This window comes from Poecilia mexicana, unplaced genomic scaffold, assembly GCF_051168715.1.
Source record: "Poecilia mexicana isolate PSO_F unplaced genomic scaffold, ASM5116871v1 scaffold_14, whole genome shotgun sequence".
Taxonomy (NCBI): Eukaryota; Metazoa; Chordata; class Actinopteri; order Cyprinodontiformes; family Poeciliidae; genus Poecilia; species Poecilia mexicana.
Window position 1 is genome coordinate 27938717 of NW_028263383.1, and position 22294 is coordinate 27961010.

At 39.0% G+C, this 22294-nt stretch overlaps 1 protein-coding gene across 2 annotated transcripts; it reads right to left on the reverse strand.

Moving 5' to 3' along the window:
• Positions 1-418: 418 nt before the first annotated feature.
• usp28 (ubiquitin specific peptidase 28) lies at positions 419-22274 on the reverse strand. 2 transcript variants are annotated; one of them, XM_014983202.2, is made up of 26 exons: positions 21296-22274; positions 19800-19874; positions 19301-19421; positions 18632-18719; positions 17576-17738; positions 15021-15107; positions 14633-14770; positions 14091-14161; positions 13212-13288; positions 12985-13133; positions 12761-12888; positions 12442-12537; positions 11941-12120; positions 11459-11667; positions 11284-11354; positions 10396-10624; positions 9327-9662; positions 8609-8730; positions 8072-8341; positions 7250-7345; positions 6361-6539; positions 5740-5818; positions 5198-5277; positions 4148-4271; positions 3039-3237; positions 419-2704 (listed from the first exon to the last, which is right to left on the reverse strand). In XM_014983202.2, exons 1-26 carry the CDS (start codon positions 21338-21340, stop codon positions 2529-2531), a joined length of 3588 nt encoding a protein of 1195 aa, XP_014838688.2. In that variant the 5' UTR covers positions 21341-22274; the 3' UTR covers positions 419-2528. The 2 variants fall into 2 exon arrangements, with proteins under 2 accessions (XP_014838688.2, XP_014838687.2); XM_014983201.2 differs by having other exon boundaries at positions 8609-8733.
• Positions 22275-22294: the final 20 nt, after the last annotated feature.

Sequence of the window (22294 nt, forward strand, 5' to 3'; positions counted from 1 at the left end):
GGATCAGCAAACTAAAACTGAAATGATCCAAGTTTAGTTTAGATCAAATTCATCAAACTCAGAATGGCCTAGTCAAAGTTAATATTTAAACCCAATAGAGAACCTATGGCAAGACTTGAAACCTGATGTTCATAAGTACTTTCCAATCAATCTGACTGAGATTAAGTTGTTCGGCAAAGAAGGATGCCAGTCATTTCAGTTTCTATATATCCAAAGACGATGGAGACACCCTTCTACAAAGTATTGACTCAGAGGAGCTGAATATGAATGGATGGCTCAGTTTTTGGAATTTTAGAAGTAAAAATTTGAAAACCATGTATAATTTTCCTTCTACTACACAATTATGTACAACTTTGTGTTGAGCTATCATTAAAAAAATGAAGACGTCAGGACAGCCAGACAATAATTAATACAGAGATTACTTAAAACATTTATTGAAGATCATCATAAAGTACAAGTGAAACATCTGCAAAAAGGGCAAGAGTTGCTCCATATGTAAACTCCAAAATCTGGATTCAGAGATTTCAGTGATGAGTTGAATTTAAGGCACAGAAACAACACGAAGTCCTCCCAGTTAAAGGGTTTCTACACCGTTGTCACTTATAACTTTTAAGATGTCATTATTTATTCTAGTGCTGTTGATAACTTTCTGTGAGTTCTAATTTCTGTTTTGGAGAAATACAAAGAGATGATATAAAAGATATATTTTAAAAAAGCCAACAAACCATATTTCTTTGCTGCGCAGAACAAATTCAGTGTTTTTAAACCTAACGAGCATCACTGTCCAGGGAGCTGACTAAGCAACACAATTATTCAAATTTAAACTGTGTCCTGCAGAACTGAGTCCAAATATTATTGTATACAGTAAACAATACAACCAACCAGTGGAACATATCTGATTTATGAACATTTCAGGACGGTAATAAGAGTTTATCTTTCTGTGTTTGTGCATTTAGCAGACACTTTTATCCACAGTAACTACCAGAAGAGAACAAATTAATGCACTTAATATCAGATCTACCAATAAACTTCTCAGAAGGAAGACCACTAATCAGAAGAGACAGGTGGCAGGCATAGAAGGGAAGTGGAGAAAGTGGTACAATCCTTTTGTGTTTTGATAAATTTATTCTTTTTATGCTCTTTAGGTTTTGGGCTATTTCAGTTAAAGGGGGAGTATTAGTGTCAATTTATAGAATAATCAAGTAATATGTTACCTTTGGTTGTTTTAATTTGTAATTTAACGCCTCGAATGCCTCTTTGTGAAAACCCCTGCTCTTTCTGACACTCCGCCTTCAGGAGGTCATCACAACATCGCTCCTCTGATAACCCTTTAACAATGTTTTTCCCAGCATTGTTCTGAGAAGAAGCAAAGCTTCTTCTCAGAGCTCAGCAGATGCACAGTTTCACCAGGTGTTTGCTAATTGCTGCTGGCTAGTCTTAAGGAGCTGAGTGAGGGAGTGACAGGGAGAGGCAGATGCTTGAAAGCTTGGGAGCTGCACCTTCGAGGAGGAGCTGCGCTTTGAAGGCGGGGCTAAATCCAACCAGGCATTTTGCACAGCTGAACGGTTGCCATGGAGATTAAAGTATTTCTCATACATGCATGAAAGAATCAAGGCAGCACTCCAGGTATGTTTTTAATGAGGCTATAACTTTATAACACAACATAAAGCTAAAAAAGAGTTACTCTTACATAATATTATCTTTTCAGTATTATCTCACAGGTCTTGCTGTATTAGTTCATTCCTTTGTGTTTAGTTTCTTAGTTTATTCCTATGTTTTGTTTTTCTAATTGTCAGATCTTTCCCCTTTTGGTTTGCAGATTCTTGAGGCTCTGCTTCTACTGTACATCCCATTGGAGAGTGATAGTGATAATGTCATATTTTTATAAAGTTGAGCAGTTAGTCAGACAAACATGATTGGCAGCACCTGGCTGCTACGTTTACATTTTGTTTCATAAATACTGAATCTGGGGTTAGATTTAAATCCCTTTAGAACCTCATTAAGGCCCAAATTATTACTATTATGTCCTGAAATGTGAAACCCTTCGGTTTAAAGACGTTGTCGTTTCTTTTACTCTTTACACCAGGAATCCGTTTTGTATATTTACAACAGATTTAAATGTAAAACGTGTCTGATATTGGTCACTAAACATCTGCATTTTTTGGCAATCTTTTGCTTTGCCTGCAAAAAGTCTAATGACTCTGAAGGACTGTTAGTATTTGTTAGGTGAGAATGGAGAAAGCAAACAGGAAGGATTAAATCATTCTCCTCAGACACTTCTCGTTCAGTTCTTTCTTGTTCTCGATGAGCTTGTATTTGTGCATTATCTATCTAATCACAACGAGTGATTGCTGTATATATATCACATCAAATTTTCTACTCATGTGCAACTCCAAACCAGCAGCCATTAGATACTACATGCTGGTGTGAACCCTACTGTATCAGCACAGAACGCTCTGCCCGCCATGCTGCCGCTGATGCTGCAGATGTTCGACTCCCAGAGGTTTTTATGGGTTTCCTTCAGGGTTTTACTGGACAGTTACTACTGTGGTGTTGTGAATGGACTCCATCACAGCGGCCAGGCGGCTGCACAGGTCGTGGGCCTGGTTGACGTGAACTTTTGGCGGATCTTTCAACACCACCGTCCCACTGGAGCCGTCCAGAACCCGCGGCAGCAACTCGCCCAACTTTACCTGCAGCGAATCTGCAGAAAACAGAAAAATCAAAATTATTGTTTGTTAATTTATTTTTGAAATGGCTGACATTGTATGTTTTAATTTTGTTTGTGTGTTTTAAGGCATTTCGTGATGTTTTTTGTAATGTTTGTAAAAATGTTATAATTGTTGAAGTGGTTGATTTGAAATTTGTGTTTTGACTTCAGGAGTTTTATTATATATTTTTTTGTAATGTTTGTAAAAATATGATTTTATTGTAATATTTGTGATGAGATTAATGTGAATCCTTACAGAAACAAATAAACAAATAATGACAACAGTGAAACTTCTCATTATCTTCTCATGTTATTGTTAATAACTCACCATCCATGTCCTGACCCAGGCAGCAGCACCAGTGGCTGCGGATGTTCTCCATAGCATCCCGGTCCTCCTGGGACAAAGCCGAGTCCCGGCTCATCAGGTGAAGGCAGGGAATAACGGCTTCGTCCATGATGGACAGACCCTCCTCCACTTTGCCCTCCTCGCCGCTGCAGAACAGCCGGGACGCACTGTCGTTCAGCGCCTGATTGGTGGATAAGCACAGAGAATACTTGGGTCAAGGTCTCCACTTTAATATTTACACAAACATAGTTTTATTCTTATGAAATATTTTAGATGAAGTCAATGTCGAGGTTGAAGAACAAGCTTTGTGTTGGAACTTGTGTTCAGATCCTACCCTGTATGGAGGGTCAAAAGGGGCAAAATTAAATAATTAAAATGCAACTTATTATCATCAGTGCAGATAGTTAATTAAATAGATATTTATTTATTTTGTATTTATTCCTGCTTGTACAGCAGCAGGAATAATTCTGTTAAAATAAAATAATTCTGTTAAACTCACCCAAGGGACGGGGCTGTGGGAGGGGCTTCCACTGACCTGCTGAACTCCACTAGTTTGCAATCAACTCTTCAACTTCTAGACTGTCTGCTAATTGTGAAGTCTCTTTAAAGAACTCATCAGAAAGCTCATAAAAATCCTCCATTACAAGGGCCGCCATGATTTTCAAAGCACGATGATATACTAGCTAAAACAACAAAAATAACTTCAGCTTCATGGTCCGAATCCATCAAAAATTAAACATCTACCTTAAATGTGAATTCATAAATTGTGTATAAACCGCAAATATGTGTATTTGCATATGGGAAAAACTAACCCAGCCTCAGTCCTGCTGCAGAGAAAGTCTAAATAAGGGAATATTATCCCACCAGTCACTCATGTCTAAAGTTCTGTCCTAGAAAAAAATCTACTTTAGCAGCTGGCCGAACGCCAGAATATGTCAAATAAAAGTGACGGGTCCCAGCCATGATTTTGATGACCCTCAAAGTTTCCTCTAGTGTAAACCAAGACCTTTTAGATAAAAAAATATTTAATCAAGTTGCTGTTTTAGGCTGACAACAGAAACAGCTTCGTTTGGAAATGCTGCTTTACTCACCGTGAGGCACTTTCTTCTGTAAACTGCAATAAGAGCTTTGTTCACACCACGTTTCTCTCCCTTTCCCAGCAGAGCAGCGTTGGTCTCATACGCATGAGCCAAGTAGTTCAAAGCCTCTCGCATCCTGTGACACAGTCAGAAAGAAACCAAATAAGCACCAAAAGCCACAGCCGCTCTTTAACTGTGTCTCAAAAATTAGAGTATTGCATAAAAGTGAAATATTTTTTGCCAGTCATCTCAGAAAGTTGTTTTTTTTAATATTTCAAGCTTTTATGATTTAATGAGTTCCTCCCACCCTTCTTCCTTTCACTCAAATTTTAATATGTTTGAATACAGAACTGTTGACTGTGGACTGTCTTCTGAACATCTGTCCAGTCAGCAGCATAGTGCAGCTGACTGACCCAAAGTGAGACACTATTCAAAGACTCAGGAAACCTTAGCAGGTGTTTTGAGTTAATTAGCTGATTAGAATGTGACACCATGAGTTTTCAATAATTACAGTTTTCATAGTATTCTAATTTTCTGACACTAAATTTTGTGTTTTCTTTATCTGTCTGTCACAGTCACCAAAATTACAAGAAACTTGGAATTCTTCCAAGATGACTAGCAAGAAGTGTTGCACTTGTAAACAATATTCCAATTTTTAAAAATGTACTCGTACATTTCTTGTGATTGAAATTAAAGTACATCAATTAATTACTTAACAGAGGCATTTATTTTATTTTTTTCAGCATTCTTCTGTTGTTTTAGTTCACTGCCATTCAGTAAAGGAGAATTTGAAACAAATGTTTTTAACCTCATTTGGCTCTGGACTTTGTTTAGGCCATTCTAATCATTGCTCTAGAAACATACTATTGTAGATCTTGCTGTATGACTAGGGTCACAAAACTCTGACTGGCTTCCTGTCACTGTGTGGTTGATGTGTTCAGGATGATGTGCAGCGTTTGTTTCCATCCACTCATAGTACTAGTTTTCTACTAATAAACTGGTTTTAGGGGGAAGATACTTTTGCAAATCGCAGTATAGAAATAGAGGATAATTCTGCCTTACTTTCCATGCTGATAGTGCTCCAGTCCAGTTAGCAAGTAGACAAACACCGTCCTGAAGTCCCTGTAGTCGTCATGCCACTGCTGCAAGAAAACACACGCACAGACACACACATTAACCAGTGCCTGTTTAATCTTCCTCTTCTTTTGTACCATTAACAAACAGTAGGGATATGCATCGGGTAGCCATGGTTTTGCTTGGTGTAAAAATGTAATTTGTTTGTTTGTATGCATTTTGGAGCAGTTTTACTGCTGAAAGTTCAGCAGGTTTCACAAAAGGAGAAGTCTACTGAAAAGCGCAAAACCTCATGCATCCTGTGGTTAAAAGAAACCCTCTTTTTATGCGAGTTTTGAACTATTGCGCAATAAAAAAAGGTTAAAGTTGAGTTTGTACTCAGTTTTAACTAGCTGCTGTAGTCATTATAAGAATCCTTAAATCCTGAAATCAACAAGCTGGAGGAGACAAATGATTATTTAATTTGTAGTAACTAACAAAAGAAACAAGGACAAATATTGTCAAACTGGGTTGGATAAACCCGACATTACCATGTATTCCTCCATGTCCATGTCTTCAGGCTTAATGAGGCGAAGCTTGGCTCGGGCTTCCCTCATTATGCTGATGGCCCTGCATGCACAGGAAGGACAGCTGGAGTTTAGTGGTGCAGGTGAAATAATCTCACAACCAGTAGGTCTCTGCTTTGGACACTAGATGGCAGCAGATGAACGACATATGGCTGTTTTCAGCTACAGGCACATGAGAAAAATCTTGGTGTCCAAAGGAACATTTCTCTTCATCAAAAGACAGGTTTTTCCTTTATTAGGGTTTTAGTTGTGTGGTTTTTTTATTACAGAGATTTAAATTCTGATCAAGCCCACGTAGCCAGCAAAGTTATTATTAAAACTAATGAAATTACGAAAACTGAAATTGAGGAAACCTTTTTGTGTTTACTGAAATAAACGAAAACTGTAATTAATGGGGGAAAATAACTATAACTAAACAATATTTAAGTAACAGTAACAAATAAAAACTAGCAAACACACCATAAAAACTAACTAAAACTAACTGAACTAGACAAACAAAAAGTTACAACAAAATTAAAACTAAAGTATAATGAAAAATCCAGAACGATTATAACCCTGAAAGAAGAGCTGATTCTGTTTGCACACCTTTCGTCAAAGCTGAGGTTGCGGTCTGTAAACTGCTCCAGCAGCGTCCTTTCGATGACACGCTTGGGCGCCTTGTTCTGAAAGAAGTAAACCAGAGCGTGCTGCAGACGGGCGTCCTCCTGGGGCGTGATCTCCTCCTGGGAGAGCTCATACAGCCGGGAATACTCCTCATGGAAGGCCTGGAACACCATGGAGAAATATGAGTTTCCATGTGTCACTAGCTGCCTTTCTCTTACAAATGTGAGCAAATCTTTGTCTAATGTAAAAAAAACAACAACAAACAAACTGAAAATCACACTTGAAAAAGCTTGTTCACTCAATAAGTTATTAAAAATAATGGCAGCAACGGATGTAAACAGTTATGAAATGTATCAGGGGAGACATCGATGTCTTATTCAGTCATTGGAGCGAGAAGCCCATTATACTAGGGAGGGCGGCTACATATGCATAGCTGCTCTGTTTTGGTACATCTATCTTGATACGGCCGGAAAGCCACCTCATTCTAGAGCAAAAACTTTTTATTGAAAATCTGAGTTTTTTTCTTTTATTTCCATTAAGCAAATTTATTTTCATAATTTCAATTTGTGCAATTCTATGGCTAATGGAAACACAACTAGTTATGCAGGGTCTCGGCATGCTGCAGGTTTAAGAATTCTCTGCACTTTTATGCACAATTTGAAACCCTAAACCTTTATCATTATTAATAGAACAGAAGTGTTTGAATAATTTAATCCAGGTTTTACTGCATGAACTTTTCCATTGATATTTCAAAAATTACTTATTTACAAACAAAAACAAAAACAAAAAAAGTCCTGTGGGAATGCATGTTTTGTTTCTTATCCAAATTCGAGTATGATGGAGAATGACGATAAACATTTAAATATCTTACCTTGATGAGGCCAGCCTCAGGGCCTTCTTTGTCAAACGTTTGTCTTGCCTTGGCTATGGCCAGGATGACACCCTGCATGGCTGGGGTAAGCATCATCTACGAAATGAAAATGAGACCATTGCAAATGCTTAACAAACTAGGTGTCACCTTTAAAGATGTTTAATGAAAACAGTCCTGTAAAAAAAGAGAAATAATATTCTTACTTCAGAAAGTCAGAAGCAATACCCCATAAACTAAGATCTCTATTCAAATCTAAAGGCTTGCATGTAATTTCCATCCATCCCTCCATTTTCTTACACCCTTATCACATGGGGGTCAGGAGGTATGCTGTGCCTATCTTCGGCTGTCAACAGGCGAGAGGCAGGGTCAGCCTGGACAGGTCACCAGTCCATCGCAGGGCAACACAGAGGATGTGTGTATGCAACCATGCACACCCACATCTAAGGAGAATTTATACAGACCAGTCAACCTAACAGTCATGTTTTTGGATGGTGGGAGGAAGCCAGAGTACCCGGAGAGAACCGACCATGCACAGGAAGAACATGCAAACTTCCATGCAGAAAGACACTGGACCAGGAATCGAACCCAGGACCCTCATGCTGCCTCTCTACCAACTCTCTGCCAACTGACTGTGCATGTCATTTATTTCTCACTAATTCAAACTTACACATCTTGTGCAAAAACACAAACTCAACAATCGTTCTATCAGAAATGAGCCATTTGAATCATGAATGAAAGAGGTTATCAAGCCCACATATATGGCTTAAATTAACATGGAGTTACCCTGATTAAAAATCTTATTCCACATTGTAACTTCCTCACCTCTTCGTTGTATCCGTCAGCATCGGCCCTCACCATGATGCGGCCCACGTTGGGGATCTCCACCTCTGACACCTCGTTCTCCGCCTGCCTCTGCCTGGCTGGAGCCTCCTGCTGCTCCTGCTGCTGCTCCACGTTTCCCGGATCTGCTCCGGGTCCGGGAGTCTCCCCAGAAGCTCCTGGTTCATCGTTTGCCTCTGAGTTTGGTCCCAATATCTCCCCATGCACACACGCTTCAGCCTGGTTACAGAGGTCTGCATCCGAGCCAGAGGTCTGACAAAGACACCAGGAACAATATTAGAGTTTTTGGACTTTTGTGACATGATTTAATACTTTCTAAAGTCTTTACATTGTTGAATATCTTATAGCGCTGCAGAGCAAGTTTCTAAAGGGTTAATTATTTCTTCATTGTAGTTTCATAAACTAGGGGCCCCAAACCAGCTTAGGGCCCCCACAAACCTAGGAACCACCCTGTCTGCAGGTATACCAGCAGTGGGACTGTATAGCCGGGGGGATTTGAGGGTGTTGGGACTTTCCCACCTGACTCTGCAGCCCTGCTGGGTCCGGGCTCGGTTCCAGGGTGACACTGCCTGTGGGAGTGTCGGTGGGATCTGCTTGGCAGCCATGACTCGCAGATGGGGGCACGATCTCAGACTCCTCTGCTGCTGAGTAAAACAGACAGAGGCCTTCATTCAGTCCATGTATCAGCAAAGTTTTTTTTTTATTAGATATTAGATGAAATTGGGTGTCGTTGACAATGTGCCGGAAGGGCAGATCTATTCAGTCTAATTCTATGCTTTGTACTTTCAGTGTACTTCATGCTTTGCTATTTATTTTGCATTATATTTAGAATTTCTAATTGCATTTTCTGAACAATTTGAAAGACGGTTTGTTGCTGTTTATTTTTGTCAGTTTCTTCATTATTTATTTTACATTTGCTGTGATGATACTAATTGTGCTTACTGTACAAATTAAAGTTGTGTTGTTTTTGCATGTTTAATCGAGCTTATGAAGATATAGCTGTATTTAGGTGTGCTGTACTGGTGCAGAGTTATCAAATACATTTGTAATTCAGTACATTTATGTCTGTTTAAAAAGGTCTTAAGTCAACTCGGCTGTCTTTCTGTATCTGATCGGTATCGGCTATTAGATATCTGTACTGGAAGAGGAAAAAGGTGGATAGTTGCATCGTTGAAGGCAAAATGGGTCTTTATGGAAACTCATAGTTGCTATTCTTATTCCAGTTAGTGTAACACACCTTCAGGCGTCTCTCTGGGTTCACAATCTGCAGTCTTCTCCTCTTCTGAGCAGGACCGGGCCTCTGAAGTCGCTCCTTGCTCCACCTCTTCAGTGGAAGGTCCAGACTGTGGTGCTGGCTCCACAGGTGTTAGCTCTGTGTTCTCCACGCTGGAGCTGGGAGGCTCCACCGGGGTCGCAGACTCTTCCTGCGGAGTGGCGGTCTGGCAGAACTGCTCCTCCCACTCGCTGAGCTCCTGCTGGAACCAGCGGTTGTCTTCTTGAACGTAGCGTCTGAGCGCGGCCGGCAGGGAGTCCATGCCATGCAGCACCTGGCCTGTCTCATCATCTGTGTCTTCTGGGTGGAACGTGTGGTTAGTCAGAGGGTTCACTCAACAAGCACAACATGTTTTCATATTTTATGGCTGCCATTTGTAAAGTTACAGATAAAAAAAATAACAGCAATAATTTTTTATTTAGTCATAAGAGAAAGAACAACGGGCCTCTGAAGGCGCTCCTTGCTCCACCTCTTCTGTGGAAGGTCCAGACTGTGGTGCTGACTGTGGGGCTCCAATTTTAAAGTCATTTTTTCACCATGTTATTTAATAATTTATAAATGTCAATTTCAAACTAAATATATAATTAGATAGCTAAATATTTAGCTTTAAACTCAATATTTAGTTAGCAAGCCTAATATTTAGCTTCATACAAAATATTTAGCTAGCAAACTAAATATTTAGTTTCAAATTGAACATTTATTTAGCAAGCTAAATATTCAACTTCAGGCTAAGCTAAATATTTAGTTTAAGCTAAATATTTAGCATGTTAACTAAATATATAGTTAACAAACTAAATATTTAACTTCAATCTAAATATTTATTTAGCAAACTAAATATTTTGCTTTAAACTAAATGTGTAGTTAGCAACCATGACAGTCTAAAACCCCCAAATTATTTCTGTTAATTTAACACCCCAAAATAAGTGGACATTTTTATAAAATATGTTCAAATTAAAGGCTGGATTTGTAGAAACTTTGGGATATAAATCAAAGGAGAACTGATGAGTGTTGCTACAGCTGAGAGTTGTTGTACCTGTGATCAGCTGGGGGAGCCGGTCATCGATGTACATCAGGCAGTATGCGCTGGCGTTGGTCATCCCCCCAAATGAGTCTCGCTCTAACTCCTCCCACGAAGACTCGGTGATGCTGACGTCGTTGTACTTCATCCAGCGCTGGTTGGCGTGGTCGTAGATGTACGCCCAGTAATGACCTGCTGAGGCCTGACCTTCATGAACAAGCACTGCATGCAGTCTGTAGGGCACCTGTTGAAAGGACCATTTTATTTTACTTTTTTTTTTAATTAGCCTGGCATACAGTTTGTCATTTCCTTCATAAATATGAACAAATACTGCACATCAAATAGTCTGTTCCAGTGTAAATATTACACACATATTATTCTGACACAAAAATACGCTTTAATTTAATTCATTCCACACTGAAAAAAGAAAACAGGTGATCCAAAATAAAAAGAATTGTGTTAGTTTGTTACATCAAATCAAGTTTATCTATGTAAATGTATTAAGTTCACTAAGGTGTTATGTTAAACAAATGTAAATAACTTAAGTTTCACAAAGTTAATTCCTTAAATGCAACAAATTAATTCAATTTTTTAAAGTTGGAGGTCCATTCTCTTATTTCAGTGGACTGTAGCTTTGATTGTATGTTTAAGGCATTTAGCTCCATCCATCAACTCTATCCATCCAAAACAGACAATCCCACATGCTGATGCTGCCACCACCATGCTTTACTGTAAGGATGAGGTGTTCAGTTGGGATTTCCACTGAAAACCCAATTAGATACACTAAAATTTGAGGTTGTAATGTGACAAAAGTAAAATAGTTCAAGAGGTGTGAATACTTCTGGAAACCAGTGAGGTGTTTTTTTGTACCCATGCAGAAAATGAAGTGAAAAGAAGTGTCACCTGGCAGAGACTGTTGTCTGAGTACATGCCTTCGAGTGTCTGAGTGAGTTTGTCTATGCTGGTCTTTAGCTCTGGAACACAGAAACAACACGGAGCCATGATGGCAACCAAATTTACAAAACTGTCCCTCTGATAAAGAAATTTAAAAACTATTTCTTCTGTGTCGTTGGCGTACCGTTTATGTCGTGCTCTACTTCAGTCCTCCAGCGCCGCAGGCAGGTCTTCACGAAGTGCAGCTCTTCTTCTGTGGCGCTGTGAGGTGCAGGGTGGGGCGGGCAGTCAGTCGGGTGTTTGCACTGGGTGAAGGGCTTGTAAATGGGCGTCTGCTGGCAGTTGGAAACACTGGAAACCAGGCTGTCCGATGAGTCTTTATCTCCAGGTTCACTGATGGAAACAAGAATTTAAGTAAAAATGGCTCTAGAGCTAAAAAGCTCAGGGGCCAAATCCAGCACGCCATATCTTTTTATGTTGGTTAAATATGTTTGAACAGAACATTTCAGCAACAAGACAGTTTAAAGTGCTTTACATCATAAAAACGCAAATATAAAAAGTCATAAAAACATCATACAACAACCCACTGAAAAACCAATAGCAAACATCACATTGTGACGAGTGCCATAATCATAATCATCAAAACACGTCAAATATCAAAGGAACCTGCTGTCTTTGGCGATGGCGTCGGACAGCGGGTGGCTCACAGTAGGAGGGGAAGATGTGGTGAGTCTCGGATCTTCAGCCGGGGAAACGCTGGTGGGTTTGGTGGTGGCGAACTCCAGAACGAACTGGAGCATGTCGGCCAGAGGGTACTTCATCGGTCCAGAGCCGTAGCTTTTATAACTTAGACCAGAAACAAAACACATTTAGGTAAAGACTTTGTTCAGATGTTTAGTTTCTCAGCTTGAAGGTTGCTTGGTCTTCAGTTCTTACTTTTTTATTCTCCCTTAAATGTGTCTTGTTTCCCATTCTAATCATTGTTAACAAAAACTAAGTTTATTTCTTTGGCTATCTTCATTCAGCAGATCTTGATGTTCAGTTCTATAATTCAAATCAGATTTGGATTGCATTTGGCTGCTGTGTGTACCTAGCCTTTGTTTTCTGCAATAATAATAATAATAATACTAATAATTGATGTTTTTATTGAACTCCTCAGTTTCTTACCACTCAAGTTTCTGTTGAAGTGTGGCAAGTTGCTCCTTGAGCTTCTTCACTTCTCCTCTCCTCTCATTGGTCCGTTCTATGTTTTTGTGAAGATATCTGTGAAATAAAACATGCATGTGTATCTCAGTTGATAAAAATAGCATAAATAAGTTGTTTTATTTAATTTCTTCAACTTATATATACATTTTACAGAGAGTAATATATGATTTGTTTATTATTTTTCCCTTTTGGATTGAATTATTAAAATTCAAATTTAGTGAGGCACAGATTAAGATATTTCTGAAAGTTTTCATTAGATTAAATCTGATTTTTGTATTACCTGTCCATGTAAACAATTTGTGGAAACTCTAATTTTTTGTGTATCTTCTCGGGACGCCCGAGCTGAGTGTTGAACTCGAATCTAGAAAGTTCAAAGGTCAGGACCGGCGGTAGTTTTTTAAACCACCTCTGCAAGTCAATAAAGACACAGAGATCCTTAGCAGGAAGACAGAAACTTTCGGAATATTCAGTATTTAATATTTTGACTTATTTCAAGCCGCTCACCTCTCGGCCAGACGTTACGGCATGGTCCGAGTGCAGCGACTCGATCTCCTTCTCAACCATCGCCCCTTCCAGGCATTCGTCCAGGTTGTTGAAGCCGTTGACTTGCAGAGGGTACTGACCAAACTGCTCGATGTTGTACAGCGTCTTCCCTGAACCGAACCACACAGATTGGAATGAGACGGAACCCCGGTGGGTGACGGCAGGATGAAGAGTCGTAAAGCACTCACCTTCATGTCGCCTCTCCGTCACAAAGGTGCCGTAGAAAAGCTGAACCATTGGGTTTTGCTGCTTGTCTTCTGCGTTCCTGAACATAAAGATGGATGTTATATTTACACGTTGATTCATAAAAAGTTAAATGTGACCTATTTTGCTTCCTTTTAAGGCCATTAGGATAGCTCTTTGTGTTACATGAAACATCTTCATTACATTTTTTGCACAAAATCTTTCTCAGATAATGAGATTTCACCTCCTCAGTTCTGCATGTATTGATATTCTTTCAGAGTGAGTTGCTTTACTAGCTCAGCTTCCAAACTGGAATTGCCAAAAATAAATTTGATTAATGAAAACATGCCACTTTTGAAAAAAGTTTTTAATTTTTTTGATAAAAACTTTTCCCTAAAAGTTGGTATATTTTTGCAAAACTTCAGTGAAAACTCTTTGAATGACAGAAGTCACACTAGTTTGTATACAGAAGCAACCTCCTTGGAGAATGTGCAGGTGACTTCACCAGAAGGTTGAATCCGTAGCTCTAATTTAAAAGTGTTGACTACAATTTTCCTAAATAGCTGCATACATAGCAGCTCCCAAGTAGGCTGAGCTTGTCCCCCCTAAGCCTGATTAAGACACCAACATCTCTTCTGATGACTGATAGATGATGAGCGTAGCACCATGCCTGAATTATTTGTTTACATCCATCACATCCATGATTTTTAATGACTTATTTTATAAATTAATGTATTCACCTGAGATTATAGCTGCATTTCTTATTTAATGGAAACACGATAATTGCAAAATTGTGTTTTGTTATCATTAACACAATCTTGACAAAGTTTTGTGCACATTTGCAATTGAAAAGCAGCTGCTGACAGCTTTAACTAATGACTTACTTTCCGTTGGCGGCCAGTTGAAAGGCATCTTCTAACCAGTCGAGCAATTTGTGGGAAAATTCGCTGACATCCTGAAAGTAGCAGACGAAGACATTTAACTGTCTGTAACAACAAAACATCCATCCGTCCAGCCATCCGCTTTAATTCAACCACAATGGAGGATTCCACAGCACAAACAACCTGTGTAAAGGTACATCATGAGTGTAGACTTTGACTAGACCTCTCTGGACCCTTTATTTTTCCATTTAAGCAGCACTCAGAGGTGAACTTAAATTTGAAATTTGCATCTAATTTTGACATTTATTTCTCAATCTGACAACTTGAGACTGTTTACGTGTCACAGCTGCACATTCATAAATTCCTGGCAGCAATGGATCCATATTTCAGGGAAGCTAAACTGGTCTGCAGCTGATAATGAGGTGTTGTTGGACAGTCTCTGCTCAGTGTGACTGAGCTATGAAACACTTGTTCATCAACAAGTGGGTTGGATTCTTCAGCTATCCTGTTTCTAGGAAAGAGCTGGAAAGAGCTGTGTTTTGTACCTGCTGAGCCTCGCTGGTCCGAAAGGCGTCGCGTAGCAACTCCACCGCAGCAGAGGGATCCACAAACCTGCGAGTGGATCCCACCATGAGGGCAAACAGGCACCGCAGCTCCTGCATGAAAGCAATGTTCCTCTTGTCCTGTCGTCAGAAAGTCTCGGTCAAACATCAGCTTAAAAACTGTCATAATGCTTTTGAAATTTAGGTCATTTTAAGGACAATTTATATACAAAAAAACAGTTGTGACGTGTCACAGGAAATCCAGGAATCTACACTTTCAGAATCTTAAATAACTCAAGATGCCCTCAGGGAAACGTGTTCCTGGTTTTGCCATGGCCAGTCACATTTTGCCTGCAGGAAGGAAATATGTAGCAGAAAGCTAACTACTCACAGCATGGCTCTTACACTTCTCCAGAATTCGTTCTGACAGATGGTAGTTGAGAACCAGCCTCCTGAACACAGGTAAGTGGAAGAGTGACTGCAACAAGATGACAGAACAAGCAATTTAACAATCTTTTCACTCCTGACAGTCTGGTAGATTTGGTTTAATTGGGGACTAAAATTGCAACATTTGTTAGATTTTCAGCTGCCGGGGGTGGCTTTCTCACTGCACTGTCAAACAAACCAAACCAATTAAAAAAACCTGTTCTCCTCCTCACCTGTGGTGGTGTTGCACCAAGAACAACTGAAGGGCACAACATGAAAACCTCTGAAGAAGACACTGAGCACAACTTTCTTTCTCACAAAATGTAAAAAAAATAAAAAATGGAGTGGCATCAGATTTTAGCGGTTGTAGGATTTCGCTTTTGTCTTTTTCAAAAGACCATGAGTCATTTCTCCCATTACCCCCAGACTCTTGTGTTTGTTTTGGTTATATTTACCCAGAATTCCCTGGCTGTAGGCTGCAGGAATGCCAAAAGCCACATCCCGTTGAGTATGCATTCAAACTGTACCAAAGTTCGAACTCAGACCGAGGTTTGTATGTAGACTAGAGTTCGCTTTTTTGAGTTTGACTACGCATTCATGCCTCCCCGACTTTCTAGGTAAATGGACTGGAGTTGGATTAAAGGGGATTATACAGGACATGTGAATGCACCCTGAATCAACCTTAAAGTTTGTGCCAGATGTGGATAATAAAGAACATTTTGTAAAATATGACTCTATTAACACAGGACGTTTTGTTTCATTGCTGATTATGTTTTGTGACAAATGTCAAAGAGTTTTACTTGTTTGTTACAGGATAACTGTGGTCGATACCATGATAACCTGGTGAGTGGAGAATGCTTCTAAGCGTTCCCATTAGAGAGGGAAATTCAGTTATGGTTTATCTCATGTAATTTATGAGCCGCCCATTGAATCCTGCAGTCACTCAGCTTTGATCTGAACCAGAGGAAATGGTGTTAACTCAGAAAAAAGGAGAGCATTAGTATTCCAACAACACTTCCTCAGATAATACCGCCTGGCGTTTAAATGGAGACAGAAACATATCTCAGTTTAACAGACACAAACAATCCCCTTCTCCTGTCTCTGTCTGCTGTGGACGTCCTCGCATCGCTCCGCGCTCAATTAACCGCAGAGGTTGCGTACCTCAGAGAGGGTTCTGGTTTCTGTCGAGCCACCTGATAGGCCTGCATGGCTTCAGTCTGGAATGGACTTATAACACAATTAGCAGCTGAGATAAAAACTGTTTGCTCTGATTTAGCTGAAGGCTGCCCCCCTCCTCTCTCCGGTTTGTTTTTCAGGTCGATTTTTAACCTCTTTATCAGGAAATAATGATGAGGAGGAAATTTGAGCAACATCCCCTTGTAGCCACGTCGTTGACGCTGCTTTGGAGTCACATTGGACCTCGCTAAACAGCAGTAATAAATTGAAGGATCTGGGAGACTCGTAAATTTGGCAAGAAGCAGAAACAGAAATATAAAAGCTTGTTTCAATATTTGAACAACTGTATCTACATTCATTCTGCTCCCTGCTAACACAAATATACGATGGTGCTGGTGTGTGTTGTGCTTCCATTCAGAAAAGTGACAGTAAAAATGAACAGGAATAATTTTGGTTATTTAGCCTCTCATAAGAGGAAAGAAATGGAGGTTTAATATTTAAAATTTCAAACCTATATTTTTCACATAAAAATGTCAGTTTCAAACTAAACACATAATTAGCAAGCAAGCAGTTAGCATTTAGTTAGTAAGCAAGCTAAATATTTAGCTCTAAACTAAATATTCACTAAAAAATCCACTACTGGAAGTGGACTATCAAAATAAAAGCTGGACCTTGCAAAGTATAAACTCCTGGTGGTGAGTCAGTGCAACAGTAAACATCTGTATTCTTTTCATAATCTTTTCATAGGCTTATCCTATGAAAAGATTTATAGATATCAGTTTCAAACTAAATATTTAATTAGCTAGCTAAATGTTTATTTCACAAAGAAAATATCCCTAGATACACAGGTCAACTTAATGAAAGCATAAACGATAAAATACCTTAGGTGCATGTATTTTAAAGGAAGTAGAATCATTTTCCCACCTTTAAAATGAAATTATAAGATTGGTTCATGCCTCTGCAATAAAACAATTTTATTAAAGGCTTTTTAAACATTTTACCAGATATTTCTGAGGCTGAGGTATTTATGCTTTTTGTTTTGAGTGTTTATTTTACTTTTCATGTGCAATACTTTGTTGAACTCATTGTGGAAAGTAGTTTGAACCTATTAGAGTGAATGGGGAGTAAATCACTTTCAGGTTTTGTTTTTAAATAAATGAAATAAAATTGTATATTGTATTTTTTTTTTTTTTTACAGAATTTCTGCAAAGCTGAGCCATTAAGTTGAATAGTTGTGCAGCACTTTGCCACATGGAGTACAGACGCCCAGTAGGAGCTTCAGCACACTACAAGCTTCTGGTTTACAGAAATGATTCAAACGTAACGTGAGGTGTTTACTCTCACCTGGATGACAGCACTGAACCAGCAGGTGTTTCCTACGTTGCGTATGCCGACGGGCCAGTCATCCTGACGGATCCAGTCTGCAGGGCTGCACATCTCACTCTGCGCTTCACATCTCTTCCTCTTCATTCGCGCTGCATTTTCTTCAGCGCTGGCTTCCAGAGCTCTGTGGGACATCAAATTCTCTTTATGAAAACACCAGACTGACGGCTATATTAAATACAGGAAGGCTATAAAATACCTTAAACAGAGAAGAGATTGTTTCACATCATTAGATCGTATCTATGAAGGACAGATCCTGCCAAAATTTTCAATAAACAAATACATAAGACTAGGAAATTGGAGTACTATGTACTGTGATCATTGATGTCAGTAACGCGTCACTTTGTAATGCATTACTGACATCGGACCACTTTTTTCAGTAATCTAACGCGTTTCTATTTCAAATCCAGCAATCAGATTAAAGTTACTTATCCAAGTCTCTGTTTGCTACTATTTTATTTTGTAATTTCATTGTATTTCTTATGCGTCTTGAGGAGCGACCACAGTACGACAGTATCAGCAGCGACAGAAACGTAAACAATGGAGGGAGGAGAGAGATGCACATTTTGTTGCTGGACAATCAGGAACTATTTTGAGTTTCTGTCAAGTCCAATGATTATAAGTGACTTTGGGCTTGTTTTTTTTTTCTAAAGTCCCCGGTTGCGGTTTTTTGGGCTTGTTTTTGAACATGAAGTTGCTCGTTTGGGGTTGGAAATAAGCAGAGACACATAATGAGACCCAGATGTTGTCTGACACCCAGGTAGTTTTAGTCAGGCTCTTTTAAAAAATCTGTAAAAAAGATGATTAAATATTTCTATTTGGACAGTCCAGACATTTGTCTACAGGCAGTACTAATTATACAAATACAGCTTACAATGATCTTTCTCTTGGTATTTGCTGCCTAGTGCTTTTTTTTGTTGTATAATTCTTCGTAGCAGCTGCGTCCTGTCATAGTGGACATTATCTCAGCTGTATTTAAACTTGAAAACAGGGGAATCTACGTCTGTCTCATCCTACCTGTTGAACTCACGCTCTTCTTGCTCTGCATTGTGGGATTCCTGCAGGCTGAGTTCAATGGCTGTCTGCAGTTCATCTTTAGGAAGTCCTAAAAAAACCCAAGAAATATCAGGTAAACTTAGACCCAACATATGCATTTATGCGTTTCATGTTTGTTTAGTTTTAAAAACTAATTTTACAAGCATTTACTTAAATGTATCTTATTAAGGAATCTGTTTTTACACTATTACCTACAAAACTGGTTGATACATTGTGCCTCACATTCATGCCTCTTTTTCACATTATCTCACAAATTAAATGTCTTTTATTAAGATTTTACATGACAATTGAACACAAAACAATATATAATTTAAAGCTAAAGAAAAATAATACATGACATCTGAAAAGTGTGGCCTTTCTGAGCAGTTTGCAGTTTATAAGTTTATAAATGTTGTGTTCTTCATCTCTGTTTGAAATCAGAGGTTATTGGTCAATTTACAAAAATAAGAAGTAACCTTATAAATTTCACGCTTACAGCTTTCAATCTTTTTTTAAGTTGATAAATTTCTTATAGTATTTCAGTTACTATATCACCATCATCCTTCATTCTGCCTTCCTATACTATTATAAATTAAAACATGCACGATGGCACATCTAAGTGCTTTCCAGTCAGATATTGCCGCAGTGCACCTCTCTGTTTGTCCCAGGTCTCTGCAGACGTGCCGGACTCCTGTGGCTCTGCAGAGTCCTGAACCTCCACAGTCTGGGTGGTCAGTAGTCCCACAGCATGTCCGACATCCCCCTGGCTAGCCTGAAGGGGAGAGAACAGAGAAAACCTTCCCAGAAAAAGACTCCAGTAAGGCAAGACAAACATCGTTTCTATTGCAACTACTTGGTTTGAACCCAGTTTCTGCTTGATTCAACATTCTGCAAATAAATTTCCAACGTACTGCAGATCCAAGATGTCCATATTTGCAACCTAAAGAAGGTTATGAGATGTTCTCAAATCTTGAAGACTTTTGTAGATTGAGGGAGGAAATGATCAAGTTAAGAACAGATGCTGATAGAGTCTTACTAAAGAAGCCTGAATCCTTTGGATGTATACACTGATCAGATCCGGAATTTGAACTAGACAAAACCCAGGAAGTACCCTGCTAATTGTTGGTCAGTGTGTGTGTGTGTGTGTTACCTTCAGGGCTTTGTAGAGAACCTGCTGGTCCTGGATGCCAGTGATCTCCTTCAGCTGCTCCATCAGCATTTTGAGCTGTTCACAGAAAACAACTTGAGTTTTTTCTTGCACCACTAGAGCACAAGTCCAGAAACACTCTGAGGAATCAGTAGACCTGACCACAAACCACGTCTCACACAATATTTGAATAGTAAATAAAGAAATTAGATATTATATTTGTTTACATGTTGACGCAATGCAATATCATCCCTTCCGTTTTGAGGTTGTGCTATGCCTGAAGGATTTAAGGATCAGATTTAAGCAGCTAAAAAATATATTCCTTTGTCACATACTGGAGTGAAAAAAGTAGTTGAAGTCTAGAAAAAAGTCCCTCAAAAAGTCTAAAAACAATTTTTACGACGTAGAAAATACAACTGGGAAGAGAAAGGAAGTTTAAACCAAATATTTACATCCACGGTCATATTTTTCCTTTTCCCCCTCATTATTACACTTTTACTCAAACCAAGGAAAGGCATCATTGCTACCTGCAGCACTGCAGCACTGCACAGAACAAACTGAGTTATCATAGTGCTGATAAATTCATTATTTCACACCTGTTTATTTTGTTCTTAAAGTTCTGAGCCAGACTTCCGGTCATCTCCAAACCTTTGCAAACACAAACCATAATACAGGAACCTAAGAGATGCACTCAATTTAAAAATAAATCACCTAATTCTGCACAGCAAGAGGCACTAAATAAAGCTGGCTGTCCCGGCAGCAGGTGCTCATGTCATTGTATAGCTCTCTCTCTCTCTCTTTCTCTCTCTCTAACACAGAGAGGAAGCCAGGACCAGGCTGACCAGACTTATATGGAGCCCAGGGGGCAATCTGAGACCCACTTGGTTTGCCTCTATTTTAGGGTACTGACATGGATAGCACAGGCTTCTGTTTATCATTCTGCTCACTGTGCCACTGGGCACCAGGGTGCCTCTTTTATCCTCCCAGACACACACCACCAACAACCAAACACCAGTAATGCAAGTGAACCTTTTATTTTTTTTTTTAGCCACACCTTAAACAACACATGTTAAACTATCCATAGACTGCATTCAAACACCACACAAGTAGATTGCTTCATGCACTGAGCAGCAATAAATGATCTGTTTATTACAGTAATGACAGTAATGGACGACAGTTGAACCAGATTTAAATTTAAACGTGAATTTAACAAACATGAATTGTTAAATGACTGTCATTTAACAATGGAAAAAAGCCACCAGATATCAGCAGTCCACACGTTGAACTGACATCTACATTTAAAAAAGACTTGACCAAAAATATAACCTAAGTGCCCTAGGCATACATGTTTAACACATGCCAGATGAGAACATTTTATTTTTAATATTAGTTTAGTAAATTAAACAAAGAAGAAAGTTAAATTTGTTGAATAAAGGCTGAGTGGAGTTAGACGTGTTGACGTTAGTAGACGTTAATCAAAGTCTCCATCATATTCTCACCGAGTTCGTTGAGTTTTCTCCATTTTCACTTTGTTCAGCTCTCATTGCAGATTAAAATTAATAATAATGAAAATCTGGATTTATTTATGTCTTTTCCCCTCCAAAAAGTGCTCGCGACAGACTCTCTCCGTCGTTCAAATCGACTCCATCTGTCACGCGCCGAGAGCGAGCAACCAGCTGCGGTGCGCTTTCTTTAGAAGGCGCGCGAGGAAGGACACGCGCACTGACAACCCAGTAACCCTATAAGCAGCAGCTTACTTAGGTTCTGGAGGCCATAGAGAGGCAGCGCGGCCCGCTAACATACCGGGTTCTCTTAATATGAAAGGATGTTTTTCTGTTCCTGAATAGAGGATTCAAACTTGTCTGAATCCTCTATCAGACAAGTTTAATGAGTAAAAGAGGGGGGGGGGGGGGGGGAATCGGCCGATATAGACACAGAAAATAATGCAATATAAATGTGCTTAGATCAAAATGGGAGAAAAAAAACAACAAAAAACCCCCCAAAAAACAAAATCCTGAAATTCAATTAAAATCGTCCAGTAACAGTCGCCATTATAACCCGAAGAGCCATTTTGATCTCAGGTCAGACATAGAAAAAACGAAAAAAAAGAAGAGAAAAATAATGTCATATAACTTTTTGGAAAAATACATATTAGATGAATATCTACTTTAGGAAATTTGTTGTAATTTTAAAGAACCTCCACTCTATCTCTGTGTTTAGGTTTTAAAATAAAGATAAACAACAAAGTAATGTGAAATACCAAAAAAGCACATAGATTCCAACCTAATAACGAGGAAAAATAGATATAAAAGCATATTAGTGGTACTTTCAATGTCATTCTTTATGGAATTTCAATGCAAGCATTGCAGGGAAAAAAATGGTCAAACCTGAATTTGTTATTATATCTATATTTATTTAGCTGGTTCCTTTTTATTTTTTAACCAAATTATTAGGAACCATTGTCCAAAGAACCCTGCACCTTGGTAAATTGCTAAAAC

What these genes read in the sequence shown, in the direction of transcription:
- usp28 (XM_014983201.2), bottom strand. Translation starts at nt 21,340, where the DNA reads ATGAGAGCTGAACAAAGTGAAAATGGAGAAAACTCAACGAACTCG. An exon ending in TTCTCTACAAAGCCCTGAAG is followed by an intron (nt 19,422 to 19,799) that starts GTAACACACACA and finishes TCTCCCCTTCAG; the next exon opens with GCTAGCCAGGGGGATGTCGG. An exon ending in CAGCAGGGCTGCAGAGTCAG is followed by an intron (nt 8,342 to 8,608) that starts GTGGGAAAGTCC and finishes TGTCTTTGTCAG; the next exon opens with ACCTCTGGCTCGGATGCAGA.